Below are 19,645 nucleotides of genomic sequence, written 5' to 3' on the forward strand. Positions count from 1 at the left end.
GTGAACATGTAGATGGTCAGGATAGACTTTATTCTTATCCTGGACCCAGAGAAGGAAAGGGCTCTTAATTAAAAGTACATTCTGCCACTTCTGCTTTAGGAAAAATGTTTAAACTTTTCTCACAGAAGAAATGTGACTTCAGAACATCCTTCAACGAGAAAGAGGGAGGCAGCTGACCCAGCGGGAAAATATTACAGTTTGGCTATTTGAAAGTGCCACTCTTGAAGGCTGAACTGTTTTTCAAAATGCCATATAAATATATACATGCAAAACTGTATAATTTTAGAAATAGCAAGATCAGAGGATGGAGAAAGAGAAACACACTTTAGCATAAGCCAAGAGTTAGTTGGCTGACTTAAGACAATGGGGAATAACTCAGTTGGCAATCCTTGAGAAGCAAAAATGAAAACCATTTTAAAACTTTAAAAGATTTAATTTAGAATTATCTTTGGAAATTTAAGGCTTACCAAGTCTCTAGTCATATTCAGAACTAAAGTAGGTATCCATATCTGGAAGAAATGAAGAGACTGAACCAATTGCTGGCAATGATTAGGCCAAAGGATAAAACATTAATAATTATTAAATATGTAGTCTGGAAATCTGTTGTTCTAGAGAGTGTAATAAGAAGAAACATTGGCATGGTGACCCAACTGTGGTTGGTTTTAAAATTCCAAGTATATTAAACAGGCTGTTATATACCTGTGGCAATTCTTAAGGGTCATGAGGCATCTTAAAAGTGGCAAAGTGACAACAAATAATATTTCTAAACTAATGTATGCTACTTTGGATGACATGAGAGAAAGTAACTTATGCTCAGTTTTACCCGAAGAAGGAGTCAGAATGTTTCAAAAGACAACCATTGCATAATCACACTACTTCTAGGATGAACTGCCCAAAGATGTTTCTAGCAGTTCCTGAGAGCTGCCAGAAAAACAAGCCTATTGATATAGTAATGAATTTCAAAAATTAAAATAGCTTAATATGTGATGTGTGTGTGTGTTTGTGTGCGCGCGCACACACACGTGCATGTCCTAGTCATATGCTACAGGAATAGATTCTGTAACTGAATTATGTTTTAGACTGTACTAGGTATATTTTGATTTCCCTCCATAACCCCTCTCCAACTTGTTTCATGCCCCAAGAAAGAGTCTGACCTCAACAGACAACCTTGCTCTCATTGCTCTCTGTATACCATTGTTTATTATGGTGCTGAGTTATGCTGTAAAAATTCCTTTTGTACTCACCTTCATAATTTTTTATTGCAAGCCCCTTTTTTTTATTTGAGCAACCAATATTTATTGCGTTTAAGTAACTGACTTTAAAAAATTACAATCTTGTTACTTTCATTAATTTAGCATGTGAAATTTGAAATACTGAGTACAAACACTCAACCATTTATATCACAAAGGATAAAAGTTTTATATTTCTAAATAAAGGTTGACATTCAAAGGTAACTACGGCAATTCACAATAAGCACAAAAACATCAGTTTTACCAGAGTAAAGAAGTGCAGTTTATGAAATTTAGGATCAACTATTGAAAATGCGGGTTTTCTTTAAAAACATACACACAATCATACGCACGACATTAACCATGAAATCTGAAACTGTGATATTTCAGTGCAAAAACCTCAGTATGAGGTAATTTTAATGTAATAACCACTTGAAAACAAAATCCACACAGTGGCACTCTTAAAAATGATAGTTTACATGACAATTGCTGGCTGACAAGACAATGTGGACTAAATGGTCTTCACTGTTTAAATTAATCTTGTCTTGTTTGGACATATCTTTTTCCCGAATAATTTGCTTCTGATTCAGAAACACGGAAAGGCAATTATTAATGTGGAAAGGGAAAATTCCCACAGCCAACTAATTGATATATTCAAAGAAAATTTTCTGACAGTTTAGATAGAAATTAAGATTCCAAAACGTCAAAGCCATTTTATGAGATCACCAACAGAGGGCTAATTTTAAGTTTTTCCATATAGTTTGAAACTTGTAGTGCGGCACCTCCTTAACGGAAAGGTGAGGACCCTATTAAAGTTGGTTTCAAAGAACAAAGTCTCTTTCAAGTGCAAACCCTTTCAAAAAGGTGTTTTAGGTCATTATTGAGTATTATATTGTTCCTTGCTTAAATAAAAAATTTTGTAAATGAAACCTAAGTTTAAGAAAACTAAAAGTGAACTCTCAGATAAATATACTTCACACCAAGGCCTAAATCACAAAGTTCGAAAATACTACTTTGGCAATGGTGTTTACTGGATAGGACTAAGGAAATCAGAATACATTATTTTGGGGGAAATCTCTCCCCAATGTCCGATGCTGTCAAATGAGGTTTCAATGGAAGAAAGAAAAAGAATTATCACCAATTACAAAAAGTTCAGGAAATATTGCAAGCCCTTTTTAATTGACTTCATGACTCAATGTCACTTAGTTCTTTAAAATGTTAAGCATCTACTGTGGGTTAGCTTTTATGCAATACCGTATTGACCCTCACAATAACAAACTTTAATGTATATATTATTATTCATTTTTATAAAATGTAGAAACCAAAGGACATAGACATCAAGGAACTTGTTTAAGATGATGAAGCCAGAATTAGAAAAAATTTTTGATTTATTTCAAATCCCAGCCATGTTTTAATATTATTATTTAAAAGAACTATTTATTGAATTCTACTAAATTGTATTTTTTTCCATAGAATACTGCCATATAAAGTTGAACTATGGCAACTTGTAGCCTTTTCTTCTAGGACTTTTCCACTCTTTTATTTGAAAGAAGCAACCCCTTCTTAATTTTCTTATTGAACATATTTTACCTACAACATATTAAAATACAGTCATCCTAGCAACAGATTTATTTATGTGGCATATATTAATACAGTTCCTGAGAAACTAAACTGATAAATCAGATATTACTCTTGATAAATGCTTTGCTTTAGCTCATGCTGGAATGTCTGATATTTTACCCAGAGTCTTCAAATATAAGATATACAATCAGACTGAATATTGCTATGCTAATATTATGTCTGTTATAGTCATTGTATAGTTACAAAATACATAAATGAATAATAGAGAAAAAGAGTTTATTTAGAATGCTATAGGATAGAATTATATAAATGCCTTCCAGTTTCCTTGTGCTCCTATACATCCTGTCTTACAAATCTCTTTCTTAGTTCTCGTATCATACTTCCATTATATACAACTGTTCCCTTCCACTGTCACAGACACACACACACACACACACACACACACACAGAGGCACACTTTCTTCTACTTTTCTTCATTTATTTTCTTGTCAAACTTTAGTCTTCTACTCATGCTATTTCTCTTCCACCTCCAAGCCACCTCTCAACCCACTACAACAGGGTTTTTCTCCGATCCAACCACCACCACTTGACTGAAGCTGTTCTTATAAAGTCACCAATGTTTTTCCTATTTCCAGACACAATGGGCATTTTTAGAGTTCATCTCTTTTTAAACATTTCCAATTAATTTGCATTTGTAAACTCATTCTGTTCTCACAATAATGCTTTGAGACAGGTATTATTAACTCAATTTTACTGGTGGGACAAATGAGGCAGAGAGAATAACCCAGGTAACTTGCCCAATGCTGCTAAGGCAGAGCCAGGATTTGAACCCAGGCAGACTGATGCCAGAGTTTTGCATATTTTATCACTACATATTACTGTACAGACTGTGTCTGCTCTTGTCAAACTTCTACATTCTTTCTTATTCCCTAGCAGGACTGACATCTCTCACATTCCTAGTCTAAAAGCACCTTTCTCAAGCTGACTTGGCCTGTCTTTGACTTTCACGCTCATTTTAGTTAACAGGTGGCCACTGCTTTGTTACTGAAAGACTTTTCCTCTCTTGAGTCCCATGACATGATTGCGATTTGGTTTTTCCTTTTATGCGACTGTATCTACCTTCTCAGATTAGTTTTTTGGGTTCTTTTCCTCTCCCCAACATATAAAATTGGCTGTTTTCACATTATATCTCATCTGTTCTCTACCTTAGTTAGTTGCATTCTTTCCCAGAGATGTAAGCACTAACTTTATGTTAAATGCTTCTAGGTTTGTATCTACAGACCTCTCATATCTAGACATATCTCATAGATAACTCAAATTTAACAGTTGGAAATGTTAATAATAATAGAAAATTTTTAAATTGTGTGTGCTATGTGCCAGTGACTGTTTTAAGTGCTCTACATATATTGTCTTGTAAAATCTTCACAGTAGCGTTCCATGTTGGTGTCATTATTAAGCTCATGTTATACATAAGTGTGAGAGAGTTTGAGTAGATTGCCCAAGATCACCAAGCTAGTAAGGGGCAGAGACTGTTCAATCCCGTTTGACTAAAGAGATCTTACTCTTTAACTGAATGATAGATATATTTGCCTAAAATAATATTTTCCTTATTCTTTGCATGAAAAGATAACAAGCCCTTATATTGTAGGAATCAACCTAAATTTTACCTCTTCAGAGAAGCTGTTCTTGATTTTCTTGTCTAAAGTAGCTCCTGCCTGCTTACTCTCAGTATTGGCTTCCTTTTATTTCCTGGAAATTACTTATTAAAAATTGTTTATTTAACTAACTCATCATCATTGTCATAGTCCATAAATTATTTTGCTCCATACCCACTCAAATCCCTTTATGGTATGCCTTTATGGATTGCAGAGGTAGAAAGGTAAAACCTACTTTTCTCAGATTATCTTACATCTGGGTTTTCCCATGTAATTTTGATAGTGACTGGAGACAGGAAAATTCTGGGCAGAATTCATGGTATCAAGCTGAAAAGCCTGATACCATGGCCCAAAATGAGAATGCACATTCCTGTTTTCCCACTCAGATGTTTCCTTTTCCAAAATCACCCATCCCACCCCCAAATCCTGTGCCGATAAAAACCCCAGGCTAAGCTGGCAGTGGGAGGAGTAGCAGCTGGACATCAGAGACTATGGTTGGATGTTAGAGAGAAGCAGATTGACTTCAGAGGAAGCAGATTGACTTCAGAGAAACAGCTTGAAGGTGTAGCTTTGAAAAGGAGTCTGATCAGGGACAGTAGGACTTCAGGGGAGGCTTGCCTTCCTGCCCATCCCCTTTTCAACTCCCCATCCTGCTGAGAGCCACTTTCTTTGGCAATAAAATGCCCCACATTTACCATCTTCAATTCATTCATGTGACCTTATTTTTCTTGGACACCAGTCAAGAGCTCAAGCTGTGAGTGTGGATAGAAGAGGTCTCGCTGAGCTGTTAACACTTAAGCCATCTGCACAAGGCAGAGGCCTCCCTGGATCTGGTCACAAGGCCTCACAAGGAGTTCACTCCTGCCATTGACCAAAAGCACTTGCCCCGGCTCCTGCACTGGCTCACCTGCATGCACTCTCCTGCAAGGGGTTGAGTGCTATGGGCTAAGTGAGGCACCCCTGTTGTGAGGTCTGTGAAGGGTCAGCAAAATATCCTGTTTCAACTTAGCTTTCACAAATCAGAAGCTCTCGCAGGGGAAATTAATGTGAAACTTAGTTATGGGGGCAAGACACAGGACATAAGGAGCAACTGGGCTCAAATAGATTTTGGTAGAAAAGGCACAGCTCTAGAGTTGTCAGGTGTGGCAGAAGATTCTTGATATTGTGGCTCCTGACTTGCAGAAACATGTTTCTGGAGCTATCCACAGTAGTAGGAGCTTCCTGATAATGCAGTTTTCTGATTGTAGTAGAGGCTGCAGCTTTTTTGCCACCTTAGTTCTTCAGCATGGCTTTAATAGTTATTAGGAAAGCTAAACCTAAAGTCTGTTTCTTCAGTCCTCCAGTGATGTTGTGAACTAATTATATGCATATTAAATCCCTCCAAGCTTAAACCAGCTTCAACAGATTCTGTTGTCTGCAATTAATGATCCTGATCAGTACATCTAATAATTCATGGGTTTTGTTTTATGTACAAGAATATAAGCATTCCAAGAGCAGTTAACCGTTACTGTCAATTGCTGAATTCCCAATGCCAGGCACAGCATAGCTCAGAGTAGATGCCTAATATATAATTACCACATTTCAGAACACAAAATTTTAGAAATGTTTAATCTCTTGTACAAAATACTCTGTAAATAACTTTTAAGTAGTCCTTTTGGCTCTTTTTTCTGTGTGTCTTATATTCCATTTCAGCTTGGTTCTAGAATATATCCAGAAGTTTACAATTACTGAATAGGTCCCAGATTCTCACTGTTGCTAAAATTTGCCATGACTTTTTCACTTCTCTGCTCATATTTGTAATGTGATGCTCTTCACTTTTCTCTTGGGTGAATTCCTATTCATTTCCAAGGACAAACTGAATTATTTTCTTACAGCAGTCTTTTCCTGTACTTCCCTCAAATGATTGATTAATCACACCTTAATTAGATACATAAATATAGCACATATAATACATTATTATAGCAGCAAGTTATGCTTGATTAATCATACTTTAATGCAGATACATTATTATAGCATTTCTAGAATAACACATAATATTTTGAGTCATTGTGTTATAATGACTAGGTTAAAAAAATCTGTGAGTGAAGGAATATATTAAATTGACATAATGCTTGCTTGTTGTGTAAATGTGTTATAAACTAAAACAATCTAAGTCATTACATTTATTATTACATATGGAAGCAAAGAAAAATTATCACTCAATTTCACCTATTTCTCTATTGGCACTCAATTCACCTATTTCTCTTTCTAGGTAGTTAGATTTCCAATTCACTCCATTTATCTTCTTTTTGTGGATTTACTTGTGTTACACATGATTTGACTTTTTCAAGCCTGGAAAAGAAAAGGCAGGAAGCCCACAGAAGCCACATGTTAATTTGTATGTTTGATCTGAAAAGCAGAAAGCTCTTTCAGAGTAGTTCTTCAAAAAATGGAGGACTAATTCAGTTTAGAACTAGTTCATTCCTGCCTATACAATACTGTCCTCAAACAAATAAATGTAAATGAATTCATTTATTCCTTTTAAATTACTTTTTAATGAATTGTATCCATTTTGAAAATCATGTGTATTACATGGGTCCCAAATAACTATTGGGGGTATTTTGGGATTTCTTAAAATATTATTTCATATATTAGGTGACTCAAATTCAAACAGTGCAAATATCTAATATTTCTAATGTTCTCAGTTTTCATTAGAGACTATGGTAAGCACATGCAAGAGATCATGTACTAGTTTGTATTTTGAATATTTTATTTCAAGTATTTAACATTTGTAATATTAAATACAATGTCTCTCTACTGATTTTTATTTTATTTTTTTCATAAACAAAAATTCACATCAAAAATAAAATAAAAAATTAAAGAAGTAATATTTTCAATATTAAACATAAGACAGATGTGGAAGCATGCTTTTCCAGATTAAACATTTACTGAGTTGGCAGGAAAAAAACTTCTTCCTTATTCATCCAAGTGAGTTTTGTTTGAATGAATTCTAATTTCTTATTCCTCTACCCTTTTCACCATCTTTCTGTTGCTTTCTTTACCTAATAGTGTTTTTTTTTCTTACCACTGCCTTCCACAATTCTGCACAGCTGCTTCCCAGATGAGCTAAATAGCTCATTTTCATCTTCATTTGAATGGACTGATCCTATATAGCTTTGACGGAAGCATCAAACATTATCTAGCTCTGCATCCTTCAAATTATATATATATATTCTTTTTGAACTAATGAAAGCATATATTTGTGAAAAAATTTAAAGGCATATATTCAGAAAACAAGTAACCCGACTTTTCAAGAATATCGACAACATTTCTAATCTTGTGTTTATTTACTGAAGATTAATTAACCAAATTCCACAGAGTATTACACCTAAATGCATTTAAAGTGGTTCAAATAAATATAATCCTTTTATTCTAGTTTTATTGAGGCATAAGTGACAAAAATGCCTATATTTAAGATTTACAGAGTGATGTTTTGCTATATGTATACATTGTGAAATGATTACATTAGGCTCATTTGACATAGTTACTATTGTGTGTGTATGTGTGTGTGTGTGTGGTAAGAACATTTAAGATCTACTGTCTTAGCAAATTTCAAGTATATAATGGAGTACTAATAACTATTCACTTTGTTATTCATTTAATCTTTAGAATTTATTCATCCTGCATAACTGAAAATTCATATAATGACCAGTATTTCCCCATTTCCATTGCCCCTGAACTCCCTGAATGTAAACTAACCTTCTATTTCTGGTTCTATGAGTGAGACTTTTTTCGATTCCACATATAAAGTGAGACCATACAGTGTTTTGCTTCCTGTGTCTAGTTTATTTCACTTAGCATTATGTCCTCCACATTATCCATGCAAAAACAGTATTTCCTTCTATTTCAAGACTGAATAATATTCCATTACATCACATACTTTCTTCCTTTCCTCCGAGAGATACAACCTCAGTTCTGTGCCTCTTCCTTATCTTGAATAGCAATGCTGGCTGTGAGGGATTTCTCTTTTATTTCTAGTTGTTTAGAGAACTGGGATCTACAGGTTGTTCAGTGGTCAGTATGATGCCAAGAAGAATCTAGCTTCAAGAAGGGCACCCTGAAAAGGCAGGAGGCTAGGAGGTCAGACACACACTGCAATCTCACTTCCCCCATTATAGGAGAAATAATGTACTGAGGCAAGCTTCTCAGTGATAAACTAAAGTAGTTTGGGGGAGAAACAGACTCAGATAAAGTAAAACATCCTTTTGTTAATCCATATAAATGTAACTGCTTTCAATGTGTCATCCTCTGGGTGATTCTATGTTTTTTTCTTTTCTTTTTTTGATGGAGTTTGCTCTGTTGCCCAAGCTGGAGTTCAGTGGCACAATCTTGGCCTACTGCAACCTCTACCTCTTGGGTTCAAGTGATTCTCCTGCCTCAGCCTCCCATGTAGCTGGGACTACAGGCACTCGCCACCATGCCCGGGTAATTTTTGTATTTTTAGTAGAGACAGGGTTTCACTATATTGGCCACGCTGGTCTCGAACTCCTGACCTTGTGATCTGCCTGCCTCAGCCTACCAAAGTGCTGGTGTTGGAGACATGAATCACCACACTCAGCCAATTCTATTACTTAACTGCATTTTGAATTTCTCTTTAAAATATTTTGGTATTTATATTGTTGTTATATAGACATTTTTTTTCTGGAGAAGTAATAGCTATGGCTTTCTACTTTGTCGTCTTGATTACATTCCCCCACCTTCTCCCAAAGCAATAATTCTTATTTAAATGAACTCATTTTATGTATTTATACATAAAAAGGCATTCATACAAAAGGCATTCAATAAGATTTCCTAATTTGGAGGTGTTTTCCTGAACTTCAAACCATTTCCATCCTCTCTCTCCTCCTCCCTTTCTTGTTTGAATAGATTTTCATGCCCCTTTCTCCTTTATTTTTCCCATTCTTAATTTTTTTATGTTCATCTTCTGAACTTTCTTGACAATGCATCACAGTAAAAAGACTTTGGTACTCAGTTTATCCTGAAACAATGAAATCCCAAAGATCTGACTTTGTAGACTTCCAATTGCATGAATGACAGTGAAGATAAATCATAGCAACTAATAACAAGGTATGTTGGCATTCTGAATGACTTGGTTTTTCATGTTTGGACTCATTTATTGCTTTATTTATTTGAACATTAGATATGGACAAAAGGTTGAATTCTGTGTTATGACTAGAAAAGCTGAACAACTTAAAAAAGTTCCACTAAGACATTTCACTAAAGTTTGTCACACAGTCTAGTAACATATGTATGCATATGTTACTAGATTGTAAGGTATGTTCAATAAATAAAATGACATATCTTGAAGGCTTATCTGCTTCCCACTCTTTATAAATAATATATAAAAAATAAATAAAAAATAAACATAAAATGCTGAGTGTTAAAACAAATGAAAACACTGAGATGAGATTTTTAGATCCATGTAACCAACAAGTTAACATCATACTGCCACTTCTACAGATAAATTAACATGTAATTATTCTAACGTTTAATGGTCAGGCAATCAAAGGATAGATAAATATACAGAATGCTGGAATGTTAAAAAATAATTGGACAAGGGATTAGGAGACCTAGGATCTAGTCCCATTTTTGTTACATCTACCCTTCTGTTTGTAAGCAAGCTAATTACATATCTCTTCATTTGTGGGGTTTACACTTAAGCATCTAAAGATTTTAGATTTCCAATTATAACTAGACTTCTAGAACTACCCAAGTTATTAATGTTGGACTACGGCACAAATGCTTCCTGACGTATATTGATTTACATGGACTCCAAGAATAGGAACTGGTATTTCCTGATACCTCAAAGAACAAAATGTGTCCCCTAAAGTATCATTTACCTTAGTGATTTTATTGTGTGGAATGTTATCTAAAGAATAACGATCATGATGCATCCTTATTTCTTTTATTAACCCAAATGATATGGTCATTGTAAGAGCTGAGACAGGGAACTTGTAGGATGGTAGAGATATTTATTTAATGCCCTCAAGTTTCTTTTTGCCACTTAAAATAAAATCAAATTTTCCATGGAAATAATGGGTTTGAAAATTTGTGACATGACCTGACAAACTATCTCTTATAAGACAGTATCTTGAAAAAAATGGTTCTCAGTTCTAAACAATAAACAATTTAATTTTGGTGCATAGCTAATTTCTACATTGAAAGTTATATACAATTTCTGCAAGCTGCACTCTACAGCTTTAACTCTACTTGAATTCTGTTATCATAAGTACTACCATTTATTTGAATTTAGAAAATTAAATGAAAATAACTCTAGATAGCAAGGATAAGTTGTTACTAATATATTTTCCTGTAAAATGTAAATTTTAAAGAAGTAATAGAAAAACAAGTAGGTTTATATAAATACACAAAAGGTAGTCCATATTAGTTTAGGTGCTACACAAATTTTGTTATAAAAGGAAAATATATCTTTTAGAGGAATGATACAGCAAAACTTCTTTAATCAAGGGTTAAACTGAGCATCACTGATAATTGGACAACTTGACATTAGGTGCTTCTTGATATGATGCAACATGTAATGGAGAAGTTTTGTTTAAAAGAAATATTTATACTGAACAAAATCAAGCCTTTAGAGTTATTTCCCATATAAAGAAAATACAGAGATAAGAGAAATGAGTCAAATATTACCATAAGGAAACAATCAGACAAGCTCAGAATGTGAAACAATCTAAAAGACAACTGGCCTTGTGTTTTAGAAAAGTCAATGTTGTCACAAAGAAAAGACTATTTGGCCAGGAAGTATGGAGAGAGGTGCTTTTTTAAAGAAAAGACAGTTAAAAGACACAAGCAATGTAATTTTTAGACATCGATAGAATGATAATTCACACAAGTAGCTATAATACATTTTGGAAATGATTAAGAAAATTTAAATATGAGCTAAACATTAGATGATAGTAGAAAATAATTATGAAATTTTTTATCTAGAATAATGGTGATGTTATGCAGGAGGATGTCCTTATACTCAGGAGATACAAGATGAAATATTTTAGAGTGAAATCTATAAGCTACTTTGAAATGGTACAAACATAGACACAAATAAACATACACACCAAAATCCAAAATACCAAAGACAACTGAAGCAAATCTGGAAAAATGTTAACAATTATTACGTCTACATTGTCAGTATATTGGCCTTCATTGTATGGTTGCTCTTTGAACTTTTCCAAAACTTAAAAAATTTTAATAATAAAAAGTTGGAAAAGTTGCACAAAAATTTGAATATATTTAATGTCACTGAACTGTATACTTAGAATGGTTAAATTGTTAAATTTTATGTTGTGTATTTTTGACCACAAATTTTAAAACGTTGGAGAAAATCTTATGTGAAGAGTAATCCTGCCTCAACCACAGTCAGTGTCAATAAACTAGAGGTTTTGTGAGATCTCTAATTATTCACTTAAGGTTTATCCAGAGACACAATCTTCAAGGAAGCACATTCTAGACAACTAAAGAAACTACCAAATGATTCCTCTGGGATTCTGACTTTTTCTCTTAAAGCAAAGGACCAAACTGCACTTCAATACATTTCTATTATTAGATAACACAGATAGCTATTTTAGTAAGGATTCAGTAGGAACTGTTAGTCCTAGATAACGGGTTATTTGCATAGTATATGGCTTTTGGGATCTCTCTTCTCCATTTCTAAATTTTCCATGAGAGACAGTACTTAATATTTAGCTTGGAATAAAGAGAAGCTAAAATGAGTTAAGTGTTGGAAAATTAAATTTATCTGTAAAATAATTCCAAGTAGATATTACAAAAATTTTGTGAACCACAGTTCAGAGGATATGAATAGATTCTAAAAGTATCCTGGGACATAACTGAGGTTCAACAAGTCAGGGCCAATGTTTCCCTAAAGACTTTTAGGCTGAAACCACAATTGCAGGTCACTTTTAATTCTGTTCAGAGCTCTTCCACATACAAAGCTGTGGGGACACTGTAATTCTTACTCACAGTGACTGAAAATGAAAGCTTGGTTAAGTACAAAGGGCTGTTTTTTGCCAAGCTCAGTGAAAGAAGGAAGTGGCAAGGGTGGGTACAGGATGGCCAAAATTTCCTTTACTGTGGACAGCAGGATTGCTTAAAGTTCTGAAAAACAATCCCAAATTAGGTCTTGTCAAGTGAGACATGCTTCTGCCAAAAAAATATATGACTTGACAAAGATTGGGATATGGATATGAAGTCAAAATTGACATCTTTACATGTCAAAGTCTTAAATAGAATAATGTACTGAATAAAAAAATATGGCAGTTGATCTCTGTTTCGTCCTGGATTTCTGATTGTACATGTGTGTGTATCTGTATGTAACTTTGGTTAATCCAGCTGACATTTTTATGATACAAGTTCTTTAAGTGTTAAAAGATGTGGAAAAGGTCTTGTATTAGTCAATTATCATATTGATATAAGCAAACACCCAAGACTGGAAAATTTATAAAGAAAAGAGTTTTAATTGATTCACAGTTCTGCATGGCTGGGAGGGCCTCAGGAAACTTACAATCATAGGCAGACAGCACCTCTTCACAGGGCAGCAGGAGAGTGAATGCATGCCAGGAAGGGAAACGTCAGATGTTTATGAAACCATCAGATCTTGTGAGAACACACTCACATCACAAGAAGAGCATGGAGAAAACTGCCCCTATGATTCAATTACCGCCCACCAGCTCCCTCCCATGACATATGGGGATTATATGGATTATAGTTCAAGATGAGATTTCCGTGGGGACACAGGAAAACCATATCAGGTCCCTAATCCATAATGTTGTTAAAAAGAGAAAGTGAAATTTTTCTTATATATGTAATATTTATATATGTAATTGGTAATATTTATATATATGTAATATATATAAATTATTTAATACAGTGCTTTAGTTATTATTTAGTACTATGTACAGTAAGTGCTCAGTTATCATCATCATTTTTAAATCATCATCATAATCATCTCAGACTCTGACTCAGTTCAACCTTGTAAACACAGAGGTATGGAGCAACCTAAGGGAAACCAAGGGCTGAAATTAAACTCACCCATAGTGGGTGAGCAAAGAATATCATGACTACTCTAACAGAAAATATGACCTCTAGGATCTGAGATAGCAATTTAAAGCAGAAGTCACAAACTCAAATGCCTAAAATAATGTGACAAGTCCTATGCATAAGTAACTAAAAGGTGATGGTACATATAACAATATATGTGATTAGTTAAGTCTGTGTTAATCTAGTGAAAATATGACCCATCTGAGGAAGCAGCTGCAGTTTAATTCTAAATGATGGTTAGGAAGAGAGAATGTAAGCTCAGTGTAAGCAAATCTTATAAGTTTAAAGAAAATTTCAAATCCAAAACATTTTCTGGGAAATATTTTGTTTCTGAAACATTGACACAATTTTAAATACAATTGTGCAGGCCAAATAAAAATTTCTGTAGCCAGATCTAGTTCAAATGGCTAATTGGTGATCTCTTCTTACATCATACCTATCTAAGATTAGTACTGGTTCTAAAGATTAGGGTGAGATTGAGCCTCTGGGTTGGGGAAGAGTAAACCAGAATAGTGTTGCTTAATAGAGATATAACATAATATGAGCCAACAATGTGAGCCATAGATGTATTTTTGAATTTTCTAGTACTCTCATTAAAAATAAGTAAAAAGAAACAGATGAAAATTATTTTAATAATGTATTTTTTAACTTAACATATCTATCACATTATTATTTTAACATGTCATATAAATTTACTAAGAAGAAATTTTGTATCTTTATGATAAGTCTTCAGAATCAAGTGTGCATTTTACACTCACAGTAAATCTTAATTTAGAGTTATACATACCTCTGGTACTCAATAGCCATATGCAAGTAGTAGCTACCCTATTAGAGAGCACCAGTCTAGAGCATGCTTCTCAAAATTTAATATTGCTATGGTTTGAATGTGTCCCCTCCAAAATGTATGTTAAAACTCACTACCCATTGTGGTGTATAATGTGGTAGGGCTTTTGGAAAGTCATAATGGCTCTGCCTCATAAATGGATTAGTGACTTATAAAAAAAACTGGAGGGAACTAGTTTAAGTCCTTTTCTGCCACCACCTTGGAAGCAGAAAGGAGGCCTCAGCAAATAGCAATTCTGCCAGCACCTTGGTCTTGGACTTTCCAGCCTCCAGAACTGTAGAAATAAGTTTCTATTGTTCATAAATTACCCGGTCTGTGGTATTTTGTTATAGCAGCAGAAACTAAAGCAAATATGCATATGAAAATTTTGAGGATCATGTTAAAATGCTGATTCTAATTCAGTGGTTGGAAGAAAGCCTCAGATGCTTCACTACTGGTTCATAGACTATACTTTGTATATCAAGGAGTTAGGTAAATGTGGCAAGTCTCAGGTAGTGGGTTTTTGCTCGAAGAATTTCCCCCTCTCAAATTCAATGAATATCTGCTGAAGAGACTAAACTAATATTCTAATGAACAATCCCATATTGGAATTTGGAAAAGGATTAATAACTTTAAAAGTAGGCAATATTTTTATACTATTTGTAGAAGCCCTGAGTTCATTTACTGCTTTTCTTTTTCCTTTTTTTAAACTTGAGAACCAGCCAATATGTTATCAGAATGCTTTCAAAAGAATGCACTTAAGCACAGGATAAATGTTTATAATTCTAACTTCAGGGGTTTGGAACGCTAAACATTTTAATAAAACAGACAATGAGCTTGAAAGGGAAATTTGACAATAATACATTTAAAAGCTTTAGTATTTTATGTCATTTTCTGGTCAAGGGTATGAATATTTCATGGAAGCTCTAAAAAGAAAGACAAAGTTTTCACTTCCTTTTATTATTCTATCTGAGGGATGGGTAGAGCTCTATAGGCAAGCCTTAGATCTTTGTTCAACAAATGCATAAACATGGAAATGTAAGCAAAGACATGTGCAGAAGAATAGAAATGACTCTATACGGCACAGTTGTCCTTGGGATATAAAAGCTTAAACCAGGAATAGTGTTCTGGAGGTGAGCAGTGAATTAAAATGCTGAACAACTTCTCCTCTCTCATCAATGTTTCACTTATAAACTTAAGTAGGTGGTTTACTCTTTATTTTATTCTCTCTCAGATGGTAAGAATAACGCTTGTCATACCCATATCAATAGGGAAGTGTGAAGGTGCTTGCAACTGTAACCTACTAACCAGTTATAATTACTCACAAGTGTGTCAGAAAGAAAGTACTGAATCTTAAAGACATAGTCAAGATGGAAGCTGAATTGAAAAGATTACAAAGTGGTCAGGGCCCTTTCTCTGCTGCATTTCATAATAGTAGTAGCTGTCTACTGATATTTGTGTTTTCCACAGTAAAAAATGAAAATGACTCTAATTACAGAAATAACTTTTGTTTCCACACAGACTAAAAGACCATGCCAAAAGGTTTGAATATAGAGACTTAATGAAATACCTAATTTCAAATTTTGGCTTTAGTTCTGAATCAAACTAAGCATGGAACTCCATATACCAAAGGGACTTTTTTCCCCTAATAACAACTACCTAACTACCATATGTTATATTAATGTTGGGCAGTTAAAGATGTAAAATCAAAAGCAAAAGTATAATATCATATAAGACGTATCTTTATGACTTCCAAAAAGGATGAGATTTATTAAACGAAACATAAAAGTGCAAACTGCAGAGATAAAGTTTAAAATACATTAAAAAGATTATCAGAACTTCTGATTTCTGACCATCAAATCAATGAAAAAAAAAAGAACTACACACTGAGAGATGATATTTTGTAATACACATGAGAGGCAAAGGATTAGTCAATATAAAATAAAATAAAAGGAATCTTACAGGAAAAAGAATAATAACTCACTTTAAATAATAGGAAAAAATCTTAATAGGTACTTTTCAGAAAGAAAATCTGAACAGCCAACTAAAGATGCCCAATCTAATAAATAATCAGGTAAATAAAAATTAAAACCATATTGAGAGATTATTTATAACTCACTACAGTGGGAAAAAACAGTTTGTTAACATCTTGTCTTGGTGAGGATGAGGGTTAATGTGATCACTTATACAGTACTTCTCGTGGATAGAAAATAACATACCTACTCTGAAAAATAATTTGGCATAATCTGTACACTCTTTCCTGTTTCTGGCTTTGCATTTTCTATAAATTAAGAAAATATTTATTTTATATTTCTGCATGAATTATATTTCAAGGTAACCAAATAAGTGATAAGGAAAAGTTTTGCTCTATAGACGATTTCAAGCTAAAAAATTCAGGATAAATGACAGAATTATAGAGTCATAATTATTAAACTCTTAGTAAAAATATTTAGGTGGCTTTCAATAATAGATGCTAATACCATTGAATGAAATTTTATGGGAAATCTTGTAATGAAGTAATTAGACCGATACTACCTGAATGTACTGATAAAGCTCAGAGGCAACAGGCAGTATAAAGCATCATGTATTAAAATTTCTTACTTAGAAAAATATTATATTGCATTTAATCAAATCAGTTTAGAGGAAATAGAGAAATATAGATAATAGAACAAACAGCAGGATTTTACCGGATCAGTAACATCCAGAATATGAGCCATTTATGGATGAATCTGGAGAACGTCATCCTCAGCAAACTGACACAAGAACAGAAAATGAAACACCGCATATTCTCACTCATAGGTGGGTGATGAAAAATGAGAACACATGGACACAGAAAGGGGAGTACTAAACACTGGGGTCTATTGGGGGGAAAAGGGGGGGCAGTGGGAGGGGGAGGTGGGGAGGGATAGTCAGGGCAATGTTTTTCAAGACCTGGCTTCTCCAACAAATAAATAGCATAGAAGATAAAAAGAAAGAGAGGGACTGTCATAAAGAAAAAAAGATGCAAAGGGTCAAGATATAGTATAACAAAACATAATATAACTCAAATTTTGATTGGTCAAACCAACTGCAAGAAAAAATTTAGACAGTCAATTAAATGTTAACAAGGGTGAAAATGAAATATGAACTAAGTATTAGATGACATTAAGGAAAGTATTTTGTTAGGTATCATAATGCCATGATGTTTTCTTTAAAAATGTTATCAGATAAAGATCCATGCTGAAGTGTTTGCAGGTTAAATTAGATACCTTACATTTGCTTTAACAAAAAAGTTAAGATAATAGAATTCAGGTTTTTAAAAATTATTAGTTATAAGGGTGGAGATGAAAAGCAAGGGGTCTAGGATAACATCTGGATTTTGTCTTTGGTTTCAAGGGTGGTGTCATTTGCCAGGAGAGGTGATACAGAAGCAACAGCAGGCTTCAGGAATTAAAATGACTTTAATTTTGAACACAAGTTTTAAGAGTCACAAAGGGCTTGATTGAGTTTGGAAACCATAAATCATAAGCAGCAGCCATCCACACCTTTGTGAAATTTCCCAGAAATTTCTTCAGCAGTACCCAGGGGTGTAGCTACAAGTGCTGTGAAAAAAATGTCTGGATCAATCTACTTTGGAATGTCATTAGGTCAGATATAACCAAAGACCAAAAAGACATGGGCAATGGGGATTATTGCAAGAAAGAAGTTAAGTGATATGTTATCCTAGGTTAAATAGAAAAGTGCTAAATCCATTAAAGTGGTGATGGGAGCCAGGCGTGGTGGCTCACGCTTGTAATCTCAGAACTTTGGGAAGTTGAGTTGGGTCGATCACCTGAGGAGAGAAGTTTGAGACCAGCCTGACCAATATGGTGAAACACCATCTCTACTAAAATACAAAAATTAGCTGGACATGGTGGTGTGCACCTGTAATCCCAGCTACTTGGGGGGCTGAGGCAGGAGAATCACTTGAACCCTGGAGGCAGAGGTTGCCATGAGCCAAGGTGGTGCCACTGCACTCCAGCCTGGGCAACAGAGCAAGACACTGTCTCATTAACAACAACAACAAAAGTGGTGATGGGTTAGGAAGTCTTCAGATAATATCAATAAGGGTAGACAGAAGATAACAGGCATCTCAGAGGAGGTAAGTATTGTTACAATTATCAAATAATGATCTGAATACAGTATTGGAGAGTTAAAGCAGAATGCTGCTACTTAATTTTGGGTGCTATCTTTAAGTAAGAGAGAATAAAATGTTTTAGCTTGCATGATATGTAGAAAGAAGTAGAAAAACCCATCTGTGGATAGATAGGTAGAATAGAATAGATCCTAGGTGATAGACAAGGGTTCTAGAATAAAAGGCAAGGGTCAGTAGTAAAAAGAATGATAGGTGTGAAGGAATGGGTGTCCCGGAATAGGGCAGAGATGAGAGAAATGAGGGCGAGCTGGTCAGAGGCCAGCACTTTGGCTGGCGACCAAAGAAAAGTGGAGCAAAACGTGTTAGATGAGCTGCTCTTGAGGCTCTGGGCAGACCAAGTCCCGAGTGCTGCAAAAGCCTCATGAGGTTAGCAAATTTTAGGGACTACTTATAATTGAAAAGGAGTGTCACTGGGCATTTATTTATCTTGTCTCTGAAGAGTCCTTTTTCTCAGGTTATTAATGGAAAAAATGGACCTATGCTTATTCCTTATTTTAAGATTTAATTCTTTTCATATTAATAATCAGTTGTATCACATTCCTATTATATATACATTAGCATTTTAGGCACAATATTGACCGTAAAATAAAAAGTCTTTGTCCCTGCCTCTAAGGATGCAAGAATTGTATATTATTTACCTCATATCTTTGGGCCTTGGAAGAAGTCTTTTTTTCCCGCTAAAGTAGACTTCAAAATCTTCAGTCTTTAGCCTGTGGGCATAGTCGATGTATCCTGATATCTCTTGCCCATGAGAATTTCTGTCACGAATAAAGATCACGGACTGGTAGTGCAGAATAAAGAGTAAGAGAAAAACATAAAAGAGCTGATTTATTATTGAATGCTACAGGATAGAATAATGTAAAACACCACGAGTGACCTTAGGAAGCAGGCCTCCAAAAGAGTGGTCATAACATTGAACAGATTATTTTCCCCCCACTACACCTTAAAAAAAAAGAAAAAGAAAAACAACAAAAACACGTTACTGGCCATGCGGGATGGCACAGGCCTGTACTTTGGGAGGCTGTGGCGGGCGGGATCACAAGGTAAGCAGATCAAGATCACCCTCTCCATTATGGTGAACCCCCTTCTCTAT

At 34.5% G+C, this 19,645-nt stretch overlaps 1 protein-coding gene across 7 annotated transcripts in view; it reads right to left on the reverse strand.

The window, feature by feature from the left end:
• Positions 1–19,645, reverse strand: part of CFAP299 (cilia and flagella associated protein 299) — a 737,014-nt gene that overhangs the window by 130,219 nt on the left and 587,150 nt on the right. For 6 of the 7 annotated variants that reach the window (XM_054253217.2, XM_054253220.2, XM_054253219.2 and 3 more), the window contains one exon: positions 19,191–19,333. In XM_054253217.2, the coding sequence (XP_054109192.1) occupies positions 19,191–19,333 (143 nt within the window). Of the gene's footprint in view, positions 1–17,799; positions 17,960–19,190; positions 19,334–19,645 lie in introns of those variants that run through there. The other variant, XM_054253223.2, reaches the window with a different exon arrangement.

This window comes from Callithrix jacchus, chromosome 3 (genome assembly GCF_049354715.1).
Source record: "Callithrix jacchus isolate 240 chromosome 3, calJac240_pri, whole genome shotgun sequence".
In the NCBI taxonomy this organism is placed as follows: Eukaryota; Metazoa; Chordata; class Mammalia; order Primates; family Cebidae; genus Callithrix; species Callithrix jacchus.